This window comes from Hyla sarda, chromosome 4 (assembly GCF_029499605.1).
Source record: "Hyla sarda isolate aHylSar1 chromosome 4, aHylSar1.hap1, whole genome shotgun sequence".
In the NCBI taxonomy this organism is placed as follows: Eukaryota; Metazoa; Chordata; class Amphibia; order Anura; family Hylidae; genus Hyla; species Hyla sarda.
In genome coordinates, this window is record NC_079192.1 from 401778658 (window position 1) to 401804524 (window position 25867).

Consider the following 25867-nt stretch of genomic DNA (forward strand, 5'->3'; position numbering starts at 1 on the left):
GGTAAAAACTTTACGATGATGTTTTTATCTTACTAGACTCTGTTTAAATAATTTATTAAAAAAAAAAAAAAAAAATTGTGTTCCCCGACATAGGTTTTCTGTAAGTGGAAGTATGATTGCAGCTCTCGCCTACACTTAAAACAATAACAAGAAATGGAGTTTCTTTTTGATGCCATGCGTGTAAGAAATCGAAGAGTTAATCTTTCCTGAAGTTTGGCCTGGCCTGGTTGCTTGGCTACGCCCTAGCCGTTCTGGGCTGTAGCGGCTAATCTGTGGTGTGAGCATTTAAGTCCAGCTCAATCTGTTTTTTGTTGCCAGTGAAAATACTTAGTTTTGAGTAACCAGCGTTGTTTGTTCTCTGTTATCTGGATGTTGATCTTAGCTTGGCTTTTAACCTCTCTTCTGCTCTTGTGTTTTGGTACCTCACTATTTCAAGTGGCTGATCCAGCTAGTCGCTTTTCTGTGTGTTTGTCTGGATTTCTTTCTGTTATTTTTGTTTGCTTCCAGCTGTTCCTGACTTCTTTAAAATAGTATTATATTATTTTGATGGGACATTCCCTGCACATAGTTAGGTAGGGACCGTCCTCGTGGCTGTGGACCCGTTGTTTAGGATGGGTATGCTAGTAGGCAGGGACAGAGGGTGTGGGCAAGTTTAGGGCTGCACTCAACGTGACAATGTGTGAGTGAAAAATAAATTGTGAAGTTGTCGAAGTTGACATAGTTGACAAAGGACAGACCTTTAGCTTCAGAAGATGACCAAATGACAACTATGTCATCAACCTAACATCCAAACCAAACAATACTGCTGAAAAAAGGAATGGTGTCACAAAAAATACGGTATATTGCAATTTCCACCAATGTACAAATATATTAGCCACCGATAACGCATCCAGTGTGAATGTCTGTAATTCAATGCTGATACAGTTGTCAACTGGTCATCTCCTGAAGCTGAAGCTCTGTCCTTTGTCAACTATGTCAACAATGACTTCCACAATATATTTTTCACTCACACATGCCACAAAACTTTGTTTCTTGTTATTGTTTTAAAGGGGTACTCTGCCACTAGACATCTTATCCCCTACCCAAAGGATAGGGGATAAGATGTCTGATTGTGGGGGTGCCGCTGCTGGGGACCCCGCGATCTCGGTTTCGGCACCCCAGACAAATGGTGCACAGAGCGATCTTTGCTTCCGGATGATTGGAGATGCGGGGCAGAGACTAGTGACGTCACCGTGACGTTACGGCCATGCCCCCTCAATGCAAGTCTATGGGAGGGGGCTTGAAGGCCATCACGCCCCCTACCATAGACTTGCATTGAGTGGGGGCACGGCCATGACATCACGAGCCTCCGGCACTGCACCCGACACTCTGAACGAATGCCGGGTGCTGCAGGTAGATTGCGGGGGTCCCCAGCAGCGGGACCCCCATAATTAGACATGTTATCCCCTATCCTTTGGATTGGGGATAAGATGTCTAGGGGTGGAGTACCCCTTTAAGTGCAGGTGGGAGCTGCATTCATACTTCTACTTACAGAAAACCTACGTCAAGGAACACTGTTCTCTGGGCATAGTCATGTCACCCTAAACATAGCGTAGTTGCTGTACCTGTGGGGGAACTGACTCGTGCTAGAAGATATAGCTCCTCAGACAGTACATATTTACAAGAATCTGATGTGGTTTGTAAACGGTTAATTGACAGAGGTTATCCAAGTTGCTTCCTAAATAGAGCTAGACTCAGGGTACAACAAAAAATCACGAGCGGATTTACTTGCCATTAAACCTACTTAGCCTTCTTCTCTTTCCGGTCCCGTTTCAAAGCCTTCTTTCGTCACCACTTTAAGCACAGTGTTTAGTAAAATAAAAAACATCATCGTAAAGTTTTTACCTGTCCTTCAACAAGACCCATAAATAAATATTTACAGTTTAGTTGTAATTTTTCCAGTAGACGAGGCCAGTATGTGGTCCCCCAGTGCCCTTCCATCATGTAAAAGTTGCACTGATAGCTCTACTTGGCGTCATTTTAAAGGTTTTTTTAAGTGCGGCCAAGCTAGGTGTGTCGTCTGCCAGTATGTGGTTAAAATGACTAACACAAGCGGTGTTGAAAATAGTTTGTTTCCTGTTAAACAATTCATTGCCAGTTTGACTTTGTAGTTTATGAAATGTGGTGGAAGAAATGCCACCTTTCATACCTCCGCACTGCGAAAAGATCATTGTAAAAAAGAATTGGGTAGGTATCAACAATCCGCTTGATATTTCTAGTGTATCCAAACACTTCCGCGACATTTACTTCGGTGACGTAACAGATTTTTCTTTTCATGGTATAGAATTAGTTCAGTAACCAGCCAATAAAGAGGTCTGTTGGATATACTGTATATACTCAAGTATAAGCCGACCCGAATATAAGCCGAGGCCCCTAATTTCACCCCAAAAACCCAGGAAAAGTTATTGACTCGACTATAAGCCTAGGGTGGGAAATACATCATCCCCCCCCCCCTGTCATTGTCCAGACCCCCGTCATTAACACCCCATCATCATCACCCTGTCATCATCACGTGTCATCATCCCCCTTGTCATCATCCAGACCCCCGTCATTAACACCCCCATCATCATCACCCTGTCATCATCACCCTGTCATCATCCCCCTCGTCATCATCCTCCCCCCCTTCATCATCACCGCCTGTCAATCCCTTCATCAGTGGTCTTCAACCTGCGGACCTCTAGATGTTGCAAAACTACAACTCCCAGCAGGGCATCCTGGGAGTTGTAGTTTTGAAACATCTGAAGGTCCGCAGGTTGAAGACCACTGCGGCCTTCGTCGTCATCCAGACCCCCCTTTAGTTTTCTACTCACCTCCCCTTGGTGGGAAGGAAGGGTGAGCTGCTCCGGGCCATCTGTGCTGCAGGGACCGTCCGGTGGGGAGGGTTAGTCGTTCCGAGCTGTGCATCTTCACCGGGAGGCCCTCTTCTCCTCTCCGGGCTGGCCCCGGACTAGTGATGTTGCCTTGACGACGACGCACAGGGACATTCATACGCAGGGATGTCACGGACGTCTGCTGCACACAGACGTCCCTGTGCGTCATCGTCAAGGCAACATCACTAGTCCGGGGCAGGCCCGGAGCGGAGAAGAGGGCCTCCCGGTAAAGATGGACAGCTCGGAACGACTAACCCTCCCCACCGGACGGTCCCTGCAGCACAGATGGCCCGGAGCAGCTCACCCTTTCTTCCCACCGAGGGGAGGTGAGTAGAAAACTAAAGGGGGGTCTGGATGATAGCGAAGGCCGCAGTGGTCTTCAACCTGCGGACCTCCAGATGTTGCAAAACTACAACTCCCAGCATGCCCGGACAGCCTTCGGCTGTCCGGGCATGCTGGGAGTTGTAGTTTTGCAACATCTGGAGGTCCGCAGGTTGAAGACCACTGAGAATGGATTGACAGGCGGAGAGTTCACTCGAGTATAAGCAGAGGGGGGGCGTTTTCAGCACGAAAAAATTTGCTTATAGTCGAGTGTATACGGTATTTGTTACAAACATTCCAACCTGATGGCCTCAATAACAGATCGGACCTTATTTTGCATTATTGAACAGTGGGCATTAATGTGTTAAATGTGCTTTTTCTGTGATTATTAAAAAATGTTCGCTCTAATTTTCTTGTCTTTCTTGTTTATTTAATGATTTCCTTATGAATCTGTATTAAGGTGGTATACTGGTGTGTATATGTATATATGAATCCATTTATGATTCTCGGTGAGGTCCATGTGGTCCATAGTAATAGTGGAGAAAAAATAGAGAGAAAAGGGCCCAGAAAAAGGCGCCTTGTGCGTTACCCTAGTAAAATAAAGAAGCCCCACAATGGGGGTAGACGTAGAGTCTATAAAATGGGCGCTCACCTAGAGCGTATAGATATACACATATAACCTCAACTGAGGTATTGTGAAAGTTGGATCCCGTGCAATCCCACAGCTCTCGGGAAAGCTGGGTAGTTTTCCCGTATTGAGAACAATGTAGGATGAGGAAAAATTGACCTTAGAAGCAGGCGCTCAGGTATCCATGGAAGAAGTCACATGAGATTTTATGTTTTATTTTGAAATAAACTGCAAACTTCATTTCACCTCCATCACCTGGTTGCGGCTTCTTCCATGGATACCTGAGCGCCTGCTTTTAAGGTCAATTTTTCCTCATCCTGCATCGGTATCGTATTAAAGGGGTACTCCGGTGGAAACGTTTTATTTTTTAAATCAACAGGTGCCAGAAAGTTAAACAGATTTGTAAATTAGAACAACAATAGAAAACGTAGGTGCACTCACCGCAAGGTAACGACTGTCGCGTCTCGGTGTCCGGTATCGGGTAGCCGGGTCACGGCATTCGGCGCTGGTGTAAAGTGTAAGATTAAAAAATCTTAATCCTTCCAGTATTTATTAACTGCTGAATACTACAGAAGAAATTATTTTCTTTTTGGAACACAGAGCTCTCTGCTGACATCTCTGTCCATTTTAGGAACTGTCCAGAGTAGGAGAAAATCCCCATAGCAAACATATGCTGCTCTGGACAGTTCCTAAAATGGACAGAGATGTCAGCAGAGAGCACTGTGCTCGTGATGTCAGCAGAGAGCTCTGTGTTCCAAAAAGAAAAGTATTTCCTCTGTAGTATTCAGCAGCTAATAAGTACTGGAAGGATCAATATTTTTTAACAATCATGGATTTGAAAAAAAGGTCACATGACCTGAAATGCGTCATGCAGAGCGTTTCCTGTATTTATACTGATGTCTGATTCCTTGCTTGATTCCACTTCCAAGTGTTTTACCCTGGATATCCAAAAAGAGAAGTTCATTTTACTGCTGGCTTTCTTCTGTTCTTCAATACAAAATATGTATTTACACAAATCTCTGCCTTTTAGCATCAAGTTAGTTTTAGATCCAGAATTTCGATCTGAATAACATCTTAAAGGGGTACTCCGCTGCTCAGCGATTGGAACAAACTGTTCCGAACTGGAGCTTGCGAGGTCATAGTCCGGCCCCCTAATGACATCACGCCCCGCCCCCTCAATGCAAGTTTATGGGAGGGGGCGTGACAGCTGTCACGCCCCCTCCCATAGACTTGCATTGAGGGGGCGGGACGTGACGTCATGAGGGGGGCGGGGCTATGATGTCCTGAGCTCCCGGCTACAGCGTTCGGAAGAGTTTGTTCCAAACACTGAGCAGCGGAGTACCCCTTTTAGGGTACGTTCACACATTCAGGATCCTGCGCAGATTTGATGCGCAGGATTTGTAACTGCAGATTAGAAGCTGCGCTCAGTCATTTAGTTTACATTGAAGTCTGCAGCAAAAAGCAAAAAATCCTGTGCATCAAATCTTGTGAACGTACCCTAAAGGAGTTATCCGGCGATCATATTTTTTACACATTTATGCTCAGACAGGTAAAAAATACAAATAAAAAAAACATACTTAACCTCCTTGCCCCTCAGTCGCTACCGTAGTCATGGGGCCCTGTGATGTCACAAGCCTCCACCCTGCATCGCCAGTCATCCGGCACAGAGTGCACCGGATGTCTGGGGTGCCGCAGCCAAGATCGCGGGGGTCCCCAGCAGCGGGAGCCCCGCGATCAGACATCTTATCCCCTATCCTTAAGGTATAGGATGTCTAGGGGCGGAGTACCCCTTTAAGCTTTCCTTAGCTATTAGATTTAAAGTTGTTGTATATAAAAAAATTCTATCTGCTATAAAGAAATACTAAGGGTGCCTCCTTAATACGATATGCGCCTCTGAGGTTAATATACGTTTAAAAACCCACAAAATGTGGTGCCAACATAACCGTGCTGGGAGAGGTTCGGGCGCCATTTACGGCAATGACCTGAACGTTGTAACCAATCACTACGTTCTGGTAGTTTTCCGAGCGCATACCAGCACGTGGTTTGTAGAGATGTGACTGACAATTGTGGTTTAAAGTAAACCAGACTTACATTTATAAATGAGCAGGACTATAATGGGGACCAAAAAGATCATAATCCCTCTTATCACGTTTCCAGTCGTGTTCCAGTTGAGTCTTTCTAAACATAGAAATCAAAATAAAAACATAAAAAACTATACAGCATTAAAGTGTTACTGTCATTGATATTACCTTTTGACATGTTGCGCAGCCAACATGGAGCTTAACATTTCTGTTTTTTTTTTAACCCCTATTAAAGATCTGCCGTGTATAACACTTTTCCCCTCGGGGATAAGTGTCTGATCATGGGGGGTCCGAACGCTGGGACGTAGTATGGGGTCCAGGTATTGCCGTCCCTAACACGCCCCCTTCATGTATCTCTATGGGAGAGATGGAGATGCAGCGTTCGTGCATCCCCGCCTCTCCCATAGAGCTGTATGAGGGGGTGAAGGGTCGTCGACCTCAGTAAGGTCGACGACACGCGCATTATACACGCACAGCGGCGGCAATGCCTGGACCCCGTACAGGAGATTGCGGGGGGTCCCAGTGTTCGGACCCCCTTGCGATTAGACACATACCCTATCCTGTGGATATACACCGCAGATCTTTAATAGGTGTACTCTGGATGCATTATTAAGGGAGGCACTTTGATGATATTGTTACATGGTGGCGTTCTGGAGCCACTGTAAATAAGGGACCAGTAGAGGGACCGGTAATGGGGGCACTCAACAGTTTTATAAAATGTTTGCCGCTATAAATCTTTCCATATTATTTCAGTAGATCTCTGTGACCCTATAGTGGCCTTTCCCCTGCTGTGAGGGTTATAGACAGTGCATCTGCTTTCTATATATTGTGTAGTTCAGTGAGAGAATTATGGACACAACACGGAAGGAAATTTTGCTTACTTGTCAATATTTGTAGGGTGCGTTCTCGGCTCACGTCATTGGCCGGCCCCGGGATAATCACTTTGCAGCAGTAAATGCCTTCATCTTCCATAGTCAAGCTGGTGATGGTCAGGGATGCGTTCCCCTCGACGAGGTTCCCCAGTAACTCATATCTGTTAGATGTCCTCTTGATAATTTTGCTGCCATTGGTCCGGAGGATTGCATCAGAACACAACCTAAGGTTAGAACAGTCGCCTCTTCCCCAGCACAACTGAGTTAACCCTTCAGTGGTGGAATATTTGCAGGGTAATATCACTGAGTTATCCAATGAACCAATGACAACTGGTGCTAAGGAAAAAATAAAAATAAAAACTTTAGACAAATTTTTAAACAATACAACTGACTTAAAAGGAGACTTCCAACAATGGACATCTAGATTTTTTTTAACTCCTGTAACTTCCACAGGCTTTAAAGGGGTTATCCAGGAATAGAAAAACAGAGCCAATTTCTTTCTAAAGACGCTCCCCGTCTGTCTCCAGGTAAGGTTTGGTTCTGCAACTCAGTTCCATTGAAGTGAATGGAGCCAAGTTGTAATACCACACACCGAGATAGATTTTTTTCAGTGCTCTTGTAACTATCTTACTCCAGGCCAAATCCGTATACAGAATTTATATACCGAACTATACCAAAGTAAATCAAACAGAGCCATGTCGGTTTCAAATGCTTCTGTCTTTTATTAGCCTGTGCACTTAGTTATATAGCCTTTGTACTTATCATAAGTTCCCACCCTCACTAGGGGATGTTCTTAGTCTTGACATACCATATGCACACCATATAAGGTTCAGTCCTTTCCTGAAATGCTTGGCGGGCTATTCAGTCTTTGTTCAGGATCCCAACACGATGGGAGGTTTTGAGCAGAGAGTAGAATGGGGGATGGGCCTTTTAGGTGTTTGAAACTTCCTCCAGTCATTTCAATGGTGTGGGCCAGACAGGAAGGAGCAGAATGACATTAGGGGGAGGGCTGGCTCCTAAATTAACATTTTACGTATACACATACCCAAGCCATAGCCAAGCATATGTATATATATATATATATATATATATATATATATATATATATATATACACACACACATCCATCACAACACGACCTGGGAACAGACGTGGTGCTCTTTTTGAAAGAAATTAGCTCTGGCTTTCTACTCCTGGATAACCCCTTAAAGGGGTGCTCCGGTGGAAAAACATTTTTTTAAATCAACTGGTGCCAGAAAGTTAAACAGATTTGTAAATGACTTCTATTAAAAAATCTTAATCCTTCCAGTACTTTTTAGCAGCTGTATGCTACAGAGGAATTTCTTTTCTTTTTGAATTTCTTTTTTGTCTTGTCCACAGTGCTCTCTGCTGACACCTCTGTCCGTGTCAGGAACTGTCCAGAGCAGGAGAAAATCCCCATAGCAAACCTATGCTGCTCTGGACAGTTCCTGATACAGGCATCAGGTGTCAGCAGAGAGCACTATGGAAAAGACAAAAAAGAAATTCAAAAAGAGAAGGATTTCCTCTGTAGCATACAGCTGCTTAAATGTACTGGGTAGGGTAAATATTTTTAATAGAAGTAATTTGCAAATCTGTTTAACTTTCTGGCACCAGTTTATTTATAAAAATAAATGTTTTCCACACGAGTACCCCTTTTAATGTGGCAAATCCAATAGTAGAGAAGAAATAGTCTGCACTCACCATAGGCCTAGTAGGAACCGTAAGAAGCGTCACAGACGAGAAACGGTGCTGTTGTTCCAGTATACTTCGGCTGTCTAGCCGCTAGCTACTCCCCCTCCCTGTGCACTCGGGTGTGAATTTTTCTATGTATGAACACTGCCTGCCGGCTTAATAAAGTCCGATTTTAAAAGGAAGCCCATGGTGAGTGCAGACTATTTCTTCTCTACTATTGGATTTGTGGAATTGACTCTACTCCTTTTTGTCTGGCACCCCATAGAACCTTATTCACACCGAGTCTTCTTTACATGGTCTATGCTTGTAGCTGATATAATTCAGGTGTTGTAGTGCCCATCCCATCTACGTCTTACTACCCCTTTAATGTGGCCCTGGGCAAAATTAAAAGTGGGGCCCCAAAAGCCGAACAAGTCAGTCACATTTAGTTAATTCAGGATGTAGAGTCCAAGAGTAGAGGCCATGAGTGTTGCAAGTTTATTAACCTCTTAAGGATGCACGGCATACCTGTATGCCCTGCACTAGTGTTGCTCACGAATATTCGCAATTCGGATATTATTCGCGAATATCGCATATTCGCGAATTCGCGAATTTCGCGAATATAGCGCTATATATTCGTAATTACGAATATTCGGTTTTTTTTTATTTATTTTTTTTCACAGTACACATCACAGTGATCATCCCTCTCTGCTTCCAGCTTGTGTGGTGTAAAGAAGACTCTAATACTACTGTGTGAGACTGGCGTGCACAAATTCGCATATGCGGAAATTAGCATATGCTAATGTTCGCATATGCGAATATTCGCGTATGTTAATTTTGTATATGTTAATATTCACATGTGTTAATTTTCGCATACGCGAATGTTCGCATATGCGAAAATAAAACGAGAATATAACGAATATGCGAATATTCGCGAATATATGACGAATATTCGTCCATATATTCGCGAATATTCGCGAATTCGAATATGGCCTATGCCGCTCAACACTACCCTGCACCCGTTCCCCTGCTATGAAGTGGGCTATCAGCCGGCAGGACCCATGTCTTATGCCTTACATCACTGATCGCGGTGATGCCCAACATTAACCCCTTTGACGTGGCGATCAAAGTTGATCGCCGCATTTAACGTAAAAGTAAAACCGTTCCCAGCAGCTCAGTCGGGCTGTTTAGCACCGCCGCGGTGAAATCGGGTGGATCAGCAGAGCGCCAATAACACTGATCTATGCTATGGCATAACATTGAACAGTGTATGCCATCAGAAGATTGCATGTAATAGTCCACTATGGGGACTAAAAAATGGTGTCAAAAAAAGTTGCCTATTGTATGGCTGCAGCCATTGTATATTGTTATTATTATTTTTGATGGAAGGTATTTGTAGCTCTCACTGGTAGTGTAGGACTGGGTGGTCATCATCAAACGTAGGTCAAAGTGTGATTGGTAGAAACGGCTTCTCGACCCTTTGTTAAACCCACTATAGACTATTATACCAGAGGGGCTGACATATAGCTCCATTCTTAAAAGGGGTACTCCATCCCTAGACATCTTATCCCCTATCCAAAGGATAGAGGATAAGATATCTGATCGCAGGGGTCCCGCTGCTGAGGACCCACACTATCTCCCTGCTGCACCAAGCATTCCTTTAGAGTGTTGTGTGCAGCGCCGGAGGCTGGTGACGTCATGGCCATGCCCCCTCAATGCAAGTCTATGGGAGGGGGCGTGACAGTCGTCATGCCACCTCCCATAGACTTGCATTGAGGGGGCATGGCCGTGATGTCACGAGGGGCCGTGACCGTGACGTCACGAGCCTCCGGCCCCACATCACCAGTCATTTGTCATGGAGCAAAGTTCGCTCTAAGCACCGGATGACTGGGATGCTGCAGCCAAGATTAAGGGGGTCTGCAGCAGTGGGTCCCCCGCGATCAGACATCTTATCCCCTATCCTTTGGATGGGGGATAAGATGTCTAGGGGCAGAGTACCCCTTTAAGCTATGGCAGTGTAAGCATACAAGGTTGTACTTGTGCTGTGCTATGTAATGTGTCTATGTAATGCCATTTGTTCTTCTTTGCCCATTACAGCTTAACTTTCTAGAAATAAAACTACCAAGTTGTTTTATTGCAACCTCTTGTGCACTCAGCATAAGTGGTGGTTTCCCCAAGTTGACCCCTGGACCCCTGGTAAAAGAAGAAGACCCCTATGCATGCTATGGGGCTCCCAGTAACATAGTGACTCCACCTAGATCTTGCTCCCAACAAGATTCAGATGGAGGCACTGTGCCCGTTTTTGCTATATGGGGACCTAAACCGTGGTCCCCGTATAGCCAAAACATAGTGTGAACCCAGCCTTACAGGGGTTGAAACAGATAATTGCTGCATACTATGTTTTCATTTGACAGACCCACATCTGCACGCCTAAAATGCAGCTGGATACTTTTGCTCCTGGTACCCATGGTCGTTTAGTCCCCCCATTAAAGGGGTACTCCGTTGGAAAACTTTTTTTTTTTTTATCAACTGGTGCCAGAAAGTTAAACAGATTTGTAAATTACTTCTATTAAAAAATATTAATCCCTCCAGTACTTATTAGCTGTTTTATACTACAGAGAAAATTATTTTCTTTTTTAATTTATTTTCTGTCTATCCACAGTGCTCTCTGCTGACACCTCTGTCCGTGTCAGGAACTGTCCAGAGCAGGAGAAAATCCCCATAGCAAACGTCTCCTGCTCTGGACAGTTCCTAAAATGGTCAGAGGTGTCAGCAGAGAGCACTGTGGTCAGACTGAAAAGAAATCCAAAAAGAATATAATTTCCTCCGTACTATTCAGCAGCTGATAAGTACTGGAAGGATTAAGATTTTTTTAACAGAAGTCATTTACAAATCTGTTTAACTTTTTAGCACAAGTTGATTTAAAAAAAAAAAAAAAGTTTTCCACCGGCATACCCCTTTAAGTCACAATTAGAGATGAGCGAACTTACAGTAAATTCTATTCGTCACGAACTTCTCGGCTCGGCAGTTGATGACTTTTCCTGCGTAAATTAGTTCAGCCTTCAGGTGCTCCGGTGGGCTGGAAAAGGTGGATACATTCCTAGGAAAGAGTCTCCTAGGACTGTATCCACCTTTTCCAGCCCACCGGAGCACCGGAAAGCTGAACTAATTTATGCAGGAAAAGTCATCAACTGCCGAGCCGAGAAGTTCGTGACGAATCGAATTTACTGTAAGTTCGCTCATCTCTAGTCACAATTATAGGATATCCCATATACTGCACCTTCCTACATTTCCTGATGTATTATCACCAGTGCAATGGTACCGAAATACTGAACACCCAGCCTGCGGAGGTTACATGAGGCTCAAGTGCCCTCTGTACCTTCTCTAAATCTTATACTTGTATATAATACATTTTAAAAAATGTCCTTACTTTCAAAGACTTGCACATTTATTTCCGTTTTCACGCCATTGTATGGTCCTGGTATTACTACTTCGCAGCAGTAAGTTCCTTTATCGCTCATAATCAACCTGGTGATGGTCAAGGATGCGTCCCCCTGTGTGATGTCCCCCAGTAACTTATATCTGACAGAATTTCTCTTGATCACGCTGCTGCCATTAGTGCGGAGGAATGAAAAACGACACGTTGATTTAGAACAGTTGGCTTTTCTCCAACAAACCTCAGTAGCCTCTGTCCTAGGAGAATATGTGCAGGGTAAAGTGACCGTGTCATTCACAAAGCCAGTTATATCTTCCCTTGCTGTGGTTACACCTGTCCAAAGAAAAGATTTCTATCTGTTAATATGATGCATGTTGTGGTGGAAATGACAACACAGAGATGTAAAAATATTATTCAACAAAAATACGGCATAACTAGGTATTGTCACGTCTGGGGTAGAGATAAGTGCAGACTAGAATTTTACCCAAACTCTATATATACCTACCTGTACAATCTACCCTTAAAGGTGGCCTCCAACTGGGTGACGGTCCCTACACTAAGTGTACGGGAGTCAGGGAAGTCAGCAAAATGTGAACAAGGTAAAAACAAAATCAGAAAACAAAAGAGGTTTACCAGGGAGTCAGAAACCTAGAGGAAAGTATAGTACCAAACAAGTGCCAAAACAAGAGGGTAGCAAAGTACAATGTCAGGAGGCAAAAACAGGATCAGGACATAAGCAGAGGTCGGGGACACAGCAGGTGAGGTCAGGCATACAGGGAATACGAAGGTCAGGCAAGCTGGTGGCAGGTAATAACCTCAATTTTGGGCACAGGCTATAGATGCAGGGCAGTTTAAATATCCTGCCAATGGGAGGTGTTAGTGGCTCCTGATAGGCTGGGCTGGTGGCATCATACAGTGATGAATTTGTGGTGGCCCAGTATGGGAGGTGTTACCCAATACCCTTACTGCCCTTTCAGGCAGCCTCCTGCAGTTTCCCCTGCCTAAGCCCCCCACCCCCACCTGCATCTGTTTATTGTAATTGTATAGAACCCCTATGTTATATAAGTAAGAGTGTTATATCTTTAAGACTGTTTACCATGTGATTTGTCATGTGATTGTCACCCAGGAGGTATCAGTGACCAGGTGACCTAGGGGTTACCGATGGGACCCCACCAGAGCCTCCCCCATATAAGCCCTGGGCGGAGCCTCTGCTCTCTCTCTCTTAGTCTTTGCTGAGGTCCAGTCCAGAATCATAGGAGCCTCAAGTCCAGTCTGCAGCCACAAGCTACAAACCTGCAAGTAACCACAGTCACAGTCTTGTCAATCACAAGTCAGTCAAGTCAAAATCATCTGTCAAGTCAGCGTGGTCTGCACTAAATTGTCCACCTCTTCTACAAGTCTCAGCAAACCCTTAAGGTCTCTACGTCACTGGTCACCTCTGTGGGCCCTGGCTGAACTGTATAGACTGTTCCATCTGTCACTCAGTAAAGCTACCGTTATCCGTAACTTGGTGTCAGAGTCTTTATTGCCCCCGTGCCTAGCCCAGGATCCAGCGGTGTACCTTCAGGTGGTATTGAGGATAAACCATGCCCTGGCATCATGAATACAAGGGGTTAATTCCATCTGCCCTGCATCACACCCCATACCACAAATGGCTCTGTCATGTGTAGGACTGTTGCTAGGAAAACAAGTCGCAGAGAGAAAAAGAGGTGTCGCTGAAGTCAGGTCATCAACAACACATAATTGGAGTATCAACGCAGCTGTGATGCCCACAAAGAGCATGAGGGTAGTAGTTTGGGATGGCTGGGGGCAGTAGTCCCTCATGTAAAACATATGACATAAAGTCCCTTTTGTAAGGATTGCAAAGTTACAGTTTTTAGGCAGATGAGTAGAAACTGGGTCACTGTTCCTTAACAAAGCTTTGATAGCAGGTAAACTGATTCCATTTATCTAAGGTGCTTCTCTCGTTTTTAGTCCAATTTGGTTTCACTCTACAGTGGAGGACTTACCGATTGGGTCACTGAGGGGTAACTTTACTATGGTTTTTGTCAGATCCAAAAACGTTTCTGTGTCTGTGTATAGGATTTGTGTCTGTGTATAGGATCTGTGTCTGCAGTATAGGATCTGCTTCTGTGTAAAGGATCTGCAGTATAGGATCTGTGTCTGTATAATATCTGACATATAGGATCTGTGTCTGTGTATAGGATCCGAATCTGTGTAAAGGATCTGCAGTAGAGGATCTGTGTCTGTATATGATCTGCAGTACAGCATCTGTGTCTGTGTATATGATCTGCAGTATAGGATCTGTTTCTGTATAGGATCTGCAGCATAGGATCTGTTTCTGTATAAGATCTGCAGTATAGGATCTGTATAAGATCTGCAGTATAGGATCTGTATAAGATCTGCAGCATAGGATCTGTTTCTGTATAAGATCTGCAGCATAGGATCTGTTTCTGTATAAGATCTGCAGCATAGGATCTGTTTCTGTATAAGATCTGCAGTATAGGATCTGTTTCTGTATAAGATCTGCAGTATAGGATCTGTTTCTATATAAGATCTGTGCCTGTGTATAGGATCTGGGTCTGTGTATAGGATCTGTAGTATACTGTGGTGAACCACCGGGTGAATGGCGGGACCATGGGTGTAGAGGTCTGAGTGGTGGGATCTGATGGCATTAACCCCTAGTGTTCGTGACGCCAGTGGGGTTTTCAGGTCCCGGAACACCACACACCCGGATTCTCCGCTTTCCCAATTGCTAGCAGTGAAATGAGAGTCCACAACCAGTTATGGTTAAATGGAGGCTTTACTGAGTATAAGACAGATGGAATTATCTTCACAGCTAAGGCCAGAATTCCCAGAGAGGTGGCCAGGACCCAGAGGACCTCGCAGCTTGCTGGACCAATATACTTGTAGTTAACTTGACTTGTAATTAGACTTGACTTGACTATGTGCAGGACCTGACTAGATGTAGTGACAGCAGACATAGACTTGAGACTTACTGGAGAGACTGTAGCTTTTGTGGCCTTCCATATGCTGAACACTTTCCCTGAGTTTTCTGATGGTTGCTGTCTCAGCAAAGACTGATGGTACAAAGAGTGTGAATTGTAATGGCCACCCCTTTATATAGTGGGGGGGCTGGACTAAAGCCCATTGGTCAAGCTGCGGGTCATAGGTTAAGCTGGTGCCCTCTGGGAGAACATGTGACAACAAATCATGTGACTGCATAACATAACATGTGACAGCTTACACAGGTCCTTGAGACCTCCCACAGGTCCTCTATACTATCTATCTATATAGGGATACTGTCTAGGCATTAAAGTGATATACACACCTTTATAACCAACAGGGGGGAAACCTTGCAGGGGAGCCCCCAGGTCACTGAGGGACTCAACCTGACAGGGCCTAAGGGTAGTACAGGATCATGTGATGTCCTGTACTGGGACATCACAATAGGATCTGTGTCTGTGTATAGGACCTGCAGTATATGATCTGTGTCTGTGTATAGGATCTGCAATACATAATCTGTGTCTGTGTATAAGATCTGTGTCTGTGTATAAGATCTGTGTCTGTGTATAGGACCTGCAGTATATGATCTGTGTCTGTGTATAGTATCTGCAACATATAATCTGTGTCTGTGTATAAGATCTGTGTCTGTGTATACGATCTGTGTCTGTGTATAGGACCTGCAGTATATGATCTGTGTCTGTGTATAGAATCTGCAATATATAAACTGTGTCTGTGTATAAGATCTGTGTCTGTGTATAGGATCTGCAGTATATGATCTGTGTCTGTGTATAGGATCTGCAATATATGATCTGTGTCTGTGTATAGGATCTGTGTCTGTGTATACGATCTGTGTCTGTGTATAGGATCTGCAGTATATGATCTGTGTCTGTGTATAGGATCTGCAATATATGATCTGTGTCTGTGTATAGGATCTGCAGTATATGATCTGTGTCTGTGTATAGGATCTGCAACATATAATCTGTGTCTGTGTATAAGATCTGTGTCTGTGTATAAGATCTGTGTCTGTGTATAGGACCTGCAGTATATGATCTGTGTCTGTGTATAGAATCTGCAATATATAAACTGTGTCTGTGTATAAGATCTGTGTCTGTGTATAGGATCTGCAGTATATGATCTGTGTCTGTGTATAGGATCTGCAATATATGATCTGTGTCTGTGTATAGGATCTGCAGTATATGATCTGTGTCTGTATAATATCTGACATATAGGATCTGTGTCTGTGTATAGGATCCGAATCTGTGTAAAGGATCTGCAGTAGAGGATCTGTGTCTGTATATGATCTGCAGTATAGGATCTGTGTCTGTGTATATGATCTGCAGTATAGGATCTGTGTCTGTATAAGATCTGCAGTATAGGATCTGTGTGTATAAGATCTGTAGTATAGAATCTGTTTCTGTATAGGATCTGCAGCATAGGATCTGTTTCTGTATAAGATCTGCAGTATAGGATCTGTATAAGATCTGCAGTATAGGATCTGTATAAGATCTGCAGTATAGGATCTGTATAAGATCTGCAGCATAGGATCTGTTTCTGTATAAGATCTGCAGCATAGGATCTGTTTCTGTATAAGATCTGCAGCATAGGATCTGTTTCTGTATAAGATCTGCAGCATAGGATCTGTTTCTGTATAAGATCTGCAGCATAGGATCTGTTTCTGTATAAGATCTGCAGCATAGGATCTGTTTCTGTATAAGATCTGCAGCATAGGATCTGTTTCTGTATAAGATCTGCAGTATAGGATCTGTTTCTGTATAAGATCTGCAGTATAGGATCTGTTTCTATATAAGATCTGTGTCTGTGTATAGGATCTGGGTCTGTGTATAGGATCTGTAGTATACTGTGGTGAACCACCGGGTGAATGGCGGGACCATGGGTGTAGAGGTCTGAGTGGTGGGATCTGATGGCATTAACCCCTAGTGTTCGTGACGCCAGTGGGGTTTTCAGGTCCCGGAACACCACACACCCGGATTCTCCGCTTTCCCAATTGCTAGCAGTGAAATGAGAGTCCACAACCAGTTATGGTTAAATGGAGGCTTTACTGAGTATAAGACAGATGGAATTATCTTCACAGCTAAGGCCAGAATTCCCAGAGAGGTGGCCAGGACCCAGAGGACCTCGCAGCTTGCTGGACCAATATACTTGTAGTTAACTTGACTTGTAATTAGACTTGACTTGACTATGTGCAGGACCTGACTAGATGTAGTGACAGCAGACATAGACTTGAGACTTACTGGAGAGACTGTAGCTTTTGTGGCCTTCCATATGCTGAACACTTTCCCTGAGTTTTCTGATGGTTGCTGTCTCAGCAAAGACTGATGGTACAAAGAGTGTGAATTGTAATGGCCACCCCTTTATATAGTGGGGGGGCTGGACTAAAGCCCATTGGTCAAGCTGCGGGTCATAGGTTAAGCTGGTGCCCTCTGGGAGAACATGTGACAACAAATCATGTGACTGCATAACATAACATGTGACAGCTTACACAGGTCCTTGAGACCTCCCACAGGTCCTCTATACTATCTATCTATATAGGGATACTGTCTAGGCATTAAAGTGATATACACACCTTTATAACCAACAGGGGGGAAACCTTGCAGGGGAGCCCCCAGGTCACTGAGGGACTCAACCTGACAGGGCCTAAGGGTAGTACAGGACCATGTGATGTCCTGTACTGGGACATCACAATAGGATCTGTGTCTGTGTATAGGACCTGCAGTATATGATCTGTGTCTGTGTATAGGATCTGCAATACATAATCTGTGTCTGTGTATAAGATCTGTGTCTGTGTATAAGATCTGTGTCTGTGTATAGGACCTGCAGTATATGATCTGTGTCTGTGTATAGTATCTGCAACATATAATCTGTGTCTGTGTATAAGATCTGTGTCTGTGTATACGATCTGTGTCTGTGTATAGGACCTGCAGTATATGATCTGTGTCTGTGTATAGAATCTGCAATATATAAACTGTGTCTGTGTATAAGATCTGTGTCTGTGTATAGGATCTGCAGTATATGATCTGTGTCTGTGTATAGGATCTGCAATATATGATCTGTGTCTGTGTATAGGATCTGTGTCTGTGTATACGATCTGTGTCTGTGTATAGGATCTGCAGTATATGATCTGTGTCTGTGTATAGGATCTGCAATATATGATCTGTGTCTGTGTATAGGATCTGCAGTATATGATCTGTGTCTGTGTATAGGATCTGCAATATATGATCTGTGTCTGTGTATAGGATCTGCAGTATATGATCTGTGTCTGTGTATAGGATCTGCAACATATAATCTGTGTCTGTGTATAAGATCTGTGTCTGTGTATAAGATCTGTGTCTGTGTATAGGACCTGCAGTATATGATCTGTGTCTGTGTATAGAATCTGCAATATATAAACTGTGTCTGTGTATAAGATCTGTGTCTGTGTATAGGATCTGCAGTATATGATCTGTGTCTGTGTATAGGATCTGCAATATATGATCTGTGTCTGTGTATAGGATCTGCAGTATATGATCTGTGTCTGTGTATAGGATCTGCAACATATAATCTGTGTCTGTGTATAAGATCTGTGTCTGTGTATACGATCTGTGTCTGTGTATAAGATCTGTGTCTGTGTATAGGACCTGCAGTATATGATCTGTGTCTGTGTATAGAATCTGCAATATATAAACTGTGTCTGTGTATAAGATCTGTGTCTGTGTATAAGATCTGTGTCTGTGTATAGGACCTGCAGTATATGATCTGTGTCTGTGTATAGAATCTGCAATATATAAACTGTGTCTGTGTATAAGATCTGTGTCTGTGTATAGGATCTGCAGTATATGATCTGTGTCTGTGTATAGGATCTGCAGTATATGATCTGTGTCTGTGTATAGGACCTGCAGTATATGATCTGTGTCTGTGTATAGGATCTGCAATATATGATCTGTGTCTGTGTATAGGATCTGTGTCTGTGTATACGATCTGTGTCTGTGTATAGGATCTGCAGTATATGATCTGTGTCTGTGTATAGGATCTGCAATATATGATCTGTGTCTGTGTATAGGGTCTGCAGTATATGATCTGTGTCTGTGTATAGGATCTGCAATATATGATCTGTGTCTGTGTATAGGGTCTGCAGTATATGATCTGTGTCTGTGTATAGGATCTGTGTCTGTGTATAGGATCTGCAGTATATGATCTGTGTCTGTGTATAGGATCTGCAGTATAGGATCTCTTTCTGTGTAAAGGATCTGCAGTATAGGATCTGTGTCTGTGTATAGGATCCAAATCGGTGTACAGAATCTGCAGTATAGGCTGTGTAGGCTGTCTGGTCATGCTGGTTGGGTATACACTGCCATGGTCCCTTATTACAGTAACCTACATTTTGTCCTATATATCTCATGTCCATTGGGAAAGTCTTGTGGTTTTTAGAATACATACTGTTGCCCCCCTTTTCTCTCACCCATTCTGGTAAGACCTAAATACAGTAGTAGAATCTTATGGATCTCATGTATTCAAGAATAAAATGTTCCACTCACCTGAGAAGTAGATAGTGATCAGAGACGTTGTCAGGGTATATAGGAAGATCATCTTGTGTGGTAAGTAAAGATGTAAGATGGCGCTGGTGCACAGATTTGGTAAATGAAAAGAGACAAAAATGTCATAACCTAACAAATTTCTCTAATGAAACGGAACCTCAGCTCTTACTGCTCCTTAACGGTGGGAAAATGCGACTTTCTATTAAAAAAAATTTTCTGATTTCCCTTAGTCTATAAACAATATAATAGGCTATCCTATGGAAGTTCTGCATTTATTACTGACGGGCAGTTCCCTCTCGGAAGTCAAATTGCTCAATGTTCTGAATGATAACCACGGGCTCTGGCCACAGGAGTAATACTTTTGCACAAGAGGATAATCCAATCCAACAGCCACAATGGCCTCTATACTATATATTGATTTTACATACAAGTTTTCAGACCCTTTTACTTTTTTTCACATTTTTATGTTGCGGCGAAAGTGAAAAATTAATTTTAGAAATTATTATTCCGCATGGACATAAGAATTCAGACCCTTTGCTATGACAATTCCTACTCCCATTTCTTTTGATAATCTCTGAGATGTTTCTGAGATCTCACAGCTGAAAATGTATATCAGAGCAAAAGCCAAACCATGAGGATGTAAGAACTGCCTGTAGAGCTCAGAGACAGGATTGTGTGGAGGCATGGATCTGTAGTGTGGAAGCACAAGAGAACAGCGGCTTCTATAACTTTAAAATAATGGAAGATGTTTGGAACTACAGGACTCTTCCTAGAGTTGGCCGCCCTACCAAAATAAGTAACCAGCGGAGAAGAGGTGATCAAGAACCCAATGGTCACTCTGGCCAAGCTCCATGGGAGAAACTTCCATACAGTCAACCATCACTGCAGCCTCTACCAATCTGGGCTTTGTGGCAAAGTGACCAGAAAGAAGCTTCTCCTCAGTAAAAGACACATGAAAGACACCTGGCATTTACAAAAAAAAAGGCACCTAAAGGACTCTCAGACTGTGAAAATCAAGATTCTCTGGTCTGATGAAACCAACATTTATTGTTCATGCCTCAGTTCTAAGCGTCATGTCTGTCATGTCTGCCCAGTACCATCCCTACAGTGAAGCATGGTGGGGCAGCCAATCAACCTAACACAAATGTTTAGTTTTTTTCATAAAACATTGTGTGAGTACTAAATGTTAAGAAAATACTTTTTTCGTTATTCCAAATTTGTTCCAATCTGTTGAATAACGTTAAAGGGGCACTCCGTCCCTAGATATGTTGTCCCCTATCCAAAGGTGAAAGGATAACATGTATGATCACAGGGGGGGGAGGCCTCTGGGACCCCCCGCGATCTCTGGCGCTGTACCCTGTAATCAGATGCACGGAGCGAACTCTGCTCCGTGCCAGATGATGGGTGACCACGGCCGTCAAGCCCCTTCCAATTATGTCTATGGGAGGGGGTGTGACAACTTGTATGACGTCACGAACACGGAAGCCCCTGGCAATGCCGGAACAGAGATCGCGGAGGTCTCAGTGGCCAAAACCCCTACGGTCCCAATTCCCCAATCTCTGCATGGAGTGCCGGGTCAGCACACACTCAATGAATTCTCTATGGAAGCTCCGGAGATACACGAGTGCTGTGCTCAGGAATCTCTGGCGCTTCCATAGAGAATGCATGGAATGCGTGCTAACCCCACACTCCACGCAGCAAGGAAATTGAAGGCCTCATTTTGGAGATAGCTGGGACCCCCCTTCCCTGATATCAGACACTTATTGCCCATCCTGTGGATAGAAGATATGTTTTTAAATGCTGGAGTACATCATAAACAAGACACATTGTACAGCTACATTAACAGAAACATACAAATGTTTGGCTTCTGGAAGGCCCATAACAGGCCAGTGCTGAATGGGTAAAAACCCATCCTGACTCAAATATTTTTCACATTTGAAAAAGTTTTTTTTTTTTTTTTTTAGATAAACCGCTGCGGCCAGATGTTCACTGCAAAAGTCAACAGGCATTTATAAAAAGGCCGTACCCAGTTGGTGTCTTAGTCTTTTGCATTTTTTTTCACTCCTCTTTGGCGTATTTCTGCATTTTTGGGTTCAGTGGCAGTTTTCCAAATTCACAGCATGGTGAGACTATGACATTTTTTCGCTAGTGTTTCTCTCCCATAAAAGTTTATGAAAGAGAAAAAAAAACCATGAAAAATGCAGAGAGATAAAAGGGGTGGAGACAGGAACAGGAAAAACTGCCAAAAGAGAAAAAAAAACCATGAAAAATGCAGAGAGATAAAAAGGGGTGGACACAGGAACAGGAAAAACTGCCAAAAGAGAAAAAAAAACATGAAAAATGCAGAGAGATAAAAGGGGTGGACACAGGAACAGGAAAAACTGCCAAAAGAGAAAAAAAAACATGAAAAATGCTGAGAGATAAAAAGGGGTGGACACAGGAACAGGAAAAACTGCCAAAAGAGAAAAAAAAAAAAAACCTGAAAAATGCAGAGAGATAAAAAGGGGTGGACACAGGAACAGGAAAAACTGCCAAAAGAGAAAAAAACCATGAAAAATGCAGAGATAAAAAAAGGGGTGGACACAGGAACAGGAAAAACTGCCAAAAGAGAAAAAAAAACGCAATTTCCACACAATAGCAAAAACGGAAGAAAAAAACACTAAAATTTACAATGTAAGTCTAAAGGAGAGAAGTGGCTGGGCTCCCTGCTGGTTCTAGTCATTGGTCGGGGTCTAAACACTCAGACCCCGACCGATCAAACCTTTTGACAAGTCTCTTGAACAAGTCAAAAGTTTTTTTTAAAGCAACTGTTACACTTGCTGTTCACCAGCTGGATTCAGGATAGACATTGAATGCTATATTTCAATATAAATACAATTTAAAAAATCTATTAAAAATACCGTAACTGTTGTAACTAAAGCAGAAAAAGGAAACCAGGACCTTTAGCATACTGGGGGAAAAAATCTTCAAAGTTGTGCAATTTTTATAATGCTATAGGGACAGAATCGAATAAACAAAGACAGTATAATGGACATAAAAAGAGGAAGCAAGGAAAAGCAAAGGGAAACAGATTGCCAGCTCCATTGACAAATGCTTTTCATGATCGGTTTATGTTTAGTCTGGGGTACATACAGTTCCCTGTTTTTGCTTCTGTGTGTGAACATGTTTTTTTAAATTAAATTTAGCTGTTTTTAAAGCCTCAGAAATGCCTTAGGGTCTATTCACATGGCAGAATTTCCACTTGTGAAATTCCCCCTCAAATTAAAGGGGTACTCCGGTGGAAAACTTTTTTTTTTTTTTTATTTATTTATTTATTTTTTTAAATCAACTGGTGCCAGAAAGTTAAACAGATTTGTAAATGATCTCACAGCATAAGAAAAACCTCGGCACTGCAGACACAACTCAGGGATCAATAATAAAGCAGCTGATTCCTGTACCGGCTCAACAGTCCGCAGCAGAGCGGAGCAACACAGGTCTGAAGCAAAGTCTGAACGCACTCCAAGAAGAAGAAAAAGAGACCGTGGCACTCACCAAGGATGCTTCAAACGACTTTAATCACCGGGTGACACTGCAGGGAGACAACGGGAAGAACAAACAGGGGTGCTTCTGGACAACGGAACCGTTTCACGTACTCTGACGCTTCAAGCGTCAGAGTACGTGAAACGGGTTCCGTTGTCCAGAAGCACCCCTTTTTTTTTCTTTCCTTTGTCTCCCTGCAGTGTCACCCGGTGATTAAAGTCGTTTGAAGCATCCTTGGTGAGTGCCACGGTCTCTTTTTCTTCTTCTTGGAAATTTGTAAATTACTTCTATTAAAAAAAATCTTAATCCTTCCTGTACTTATTAGCTGCTGAATACTACAGAGGAAATTCTTTTCTTTTTGGAACACAGTGCTCTCTGCTGAATCACGACCACAGTGCTCTCTGCTGACATCTCTGTGCATTTTAGGAACTGACCAGAGTAGCATATGTTTGCTATGGGGATTTTCTCCTACTCTGGACAGTTCCTAAAATGGACAGAGATGTCACCAGAGAGCACTGTGCTCGTGATTTCAGCAGAGAGCTCTGTGTTCCAAAAAGAAAATAATTTCCTCTGTAGTATTCAGCAGCTAATAAGTACTGGAAGGATTAAGATGTTTTAATAGAAGTAATTTACAAATCTGTTTAACTTTTTGGCACCAGTTGATTTAAAAAAATAAAAAGTTTTCCACTGCTGGAGTACCTCTTTAAAGCCCATAGACTTCTTTGGGATTCTGCACTCCCATTTATACTTTGGAATTCCCTAATCCTCCCGTGTGTGTACATGATCCCGCAGCCAGCACTGCATTATGAATATACCATAATTTAACCCCTATTTATATTATATGAATATTATGAAGGAGCTATCACCATGTCGGCATGGTGGAGGGATCTGATACAGTAGACAGAATGTATCAGAGCTGAATGTGACATCTCCAGCAGGCTCCATCACTTGTAGTCACCTTCAGTCCTATGTAAATCCACAACATTCTGAGCGAGAAAAATTGGAAAATACTCAGAAGTGACGCCGGAATAGCACCTTACTTTACAGAACAGGTTCAAATGACCACAAGAAGGAATAAAAATCTCAAGGGTATAATTTGATCAAAAGCCATTATGTGCCACATGTAAAAAATCACGCCCCCTCCCATAGACTTGCATTGAGGAGGCGGGGCGTGACGTCACGACTCTGCCCCCCGTGGCCGGGAGCCAAAAGACTTGGAGCCTCCAGCACTTCCTGCAGTGCTCTCAGGAGGGTGCTGCATGCTAGATTACAGGGGTCCCCAGAGGCGGGACCCCCGCGATCAGACATCTTAGGTCCTATCCTTTGGATAGGGGATAAGATGTCTTAGGGCCGGAGTACCCCTTTAAAAGAATTAAGAGGATAAGGGGTGGCAATACAAAAAAAGATCCTAGTGCAAAAGAGAGCAGGTGGATTGCCACCCTTGGGACACTGGTTCCATAAGGCTTAAATGAGCAAATTAGCTTTGTACCATTTTTATAAGAAGCAATGTTGTATCTGTTTTTTTTTTACTGTATTTTAAAGGGGTACTCCGGTGGAAAACATTTTTTTTTCTTTATCAACTGGTGCCAGAAAGTTAAACAGATTTGTAAACTAAAAAATGCAGTGTAGCCCGGACCTTCTAGGTGAGTATAATATGGATATACGAGGATCGTGCTTCAATAATAATTATCATTTATTTATAAAAATAAGATTTCACCACTTCTCACAGGGCCCTTGTGAGAAGAACATACATAATAAAAGGCAACCTAACAATGTATTAGGCAATAGTATTAAAATTATACACTTGGCATAGAGTAATAGAATAAAATAGCAGAGTAAAATCTGTACCGTACAAATATATTAGAAAGTTGCTCTTCTAGATGTTTAGGGTAAATATGTCCCTTTTTAGATACAGTAGCAAACAGTCTGTATTATTAGAAATTGTTACCGGTCTGTAAATTGTAGCTCAGGCGGTGAATATTGCTCCCGCAATAGCTAAGTGTCCGTGGTGTGTACAGTTCACTGTACGGTGCTTCCAATTGTGAGCCTGGTCCAGTAGGGTCTGAGCGTGGTGGCAGTCGCTGTCGGATAAGGCGCTGGCAGGCGCCGAAGATCGTGATGGTGTCCGGGGACTGCTGGCGCTGGCGTGCGCTAGAGTTGGTATTCCTCACCGCTTCATTGGTTGGTAAACAGGACCATATACTGGAGGGCTGGAAGTTCACCTCGTGGTACCGGCGTCTGACGTCAGAGCCGGGATGGCTACACCAGGCCATCACTAGAAAAAATCACTAATGCTGACAGTTTTGGAGGTAAATTGGTGATTCCCTTCAATAGATCATACAAAAAAATAGAAGGAATAATTAAAAAACATTGGCATTTATTACAACAAGACCGAGAGGTGGGCCCACTACTACCGTCACGTCCCCCAATAGTATATACCCGAGCCCCAAATTTAGGCTTGACTATAGCACCATCTATAAAACCACCCCCAAAGAAACTAAACAACTCCTGGCTAACCACCAAAGGATTTATTAGGTGTGGAACATGTGCCAATTGCACAAAAATAAAGGGCCCCAAAAAAGTTGTAGAAATCTGTTCTCAAACTAACACTTTTAAATGGAAAATTGAAGATCTAATAACTTGCAATTCAAAGGGTGTCTTATACATCATAGAATGTGGATGTAAGAAGCAATATATTGGCCGAACCAAAAGGGCCCTCAAAATGAGGATAGCTGAACATCTTAATAATATTAAAAACAAAAACCTGAAACATCCACTGTCTGCACATTTCTCCACAGTTCATAATAGTGACATGTCCTCTCTCTCCTTCACCGGTCTCCAGCTAATCAAAAAAGATTGGCGAGGGGGCAG

The 25867-nt window shown here is 43.1% G+C and overlaps 1 protein-coding gene across 2 annotated transcripts in view; it reads right to left on the bottom strand.

The window, feature by feature from the left end:
- The window catches only part of LOC130267489 (hepatitis A virus cellular receptor 2-like), a 35633-nt gene that overhangs the window by 2007 nt on the left and 7759 nt on the right, over positions 1-25867 (bottom strand). For both annotated transcript variants that reach the window (XM_056517367.1, XM_056517366.1), the window contains exons 2-5: positions 19478-19560; positions 11934-12272; positions 6821-7147; positions 5950-6036 (exon numbers count right to left, since the gene is read on the bottom strand). In XM_056517367.1, the coding sequence (XP_056373342.1) occupies positions 5950-6036; positions 6821-7147; positions 11934-12272; positions 19478-19529 (805 nt within the window). In that variant the 5' untranslated portion in view covers positions 19530-19560. The remainder of the gene's footprint in view (positions 1-5949; positions 6037-6820; positions 7148-11933; positions 12273-19477; positions 19561-25867) is intronic.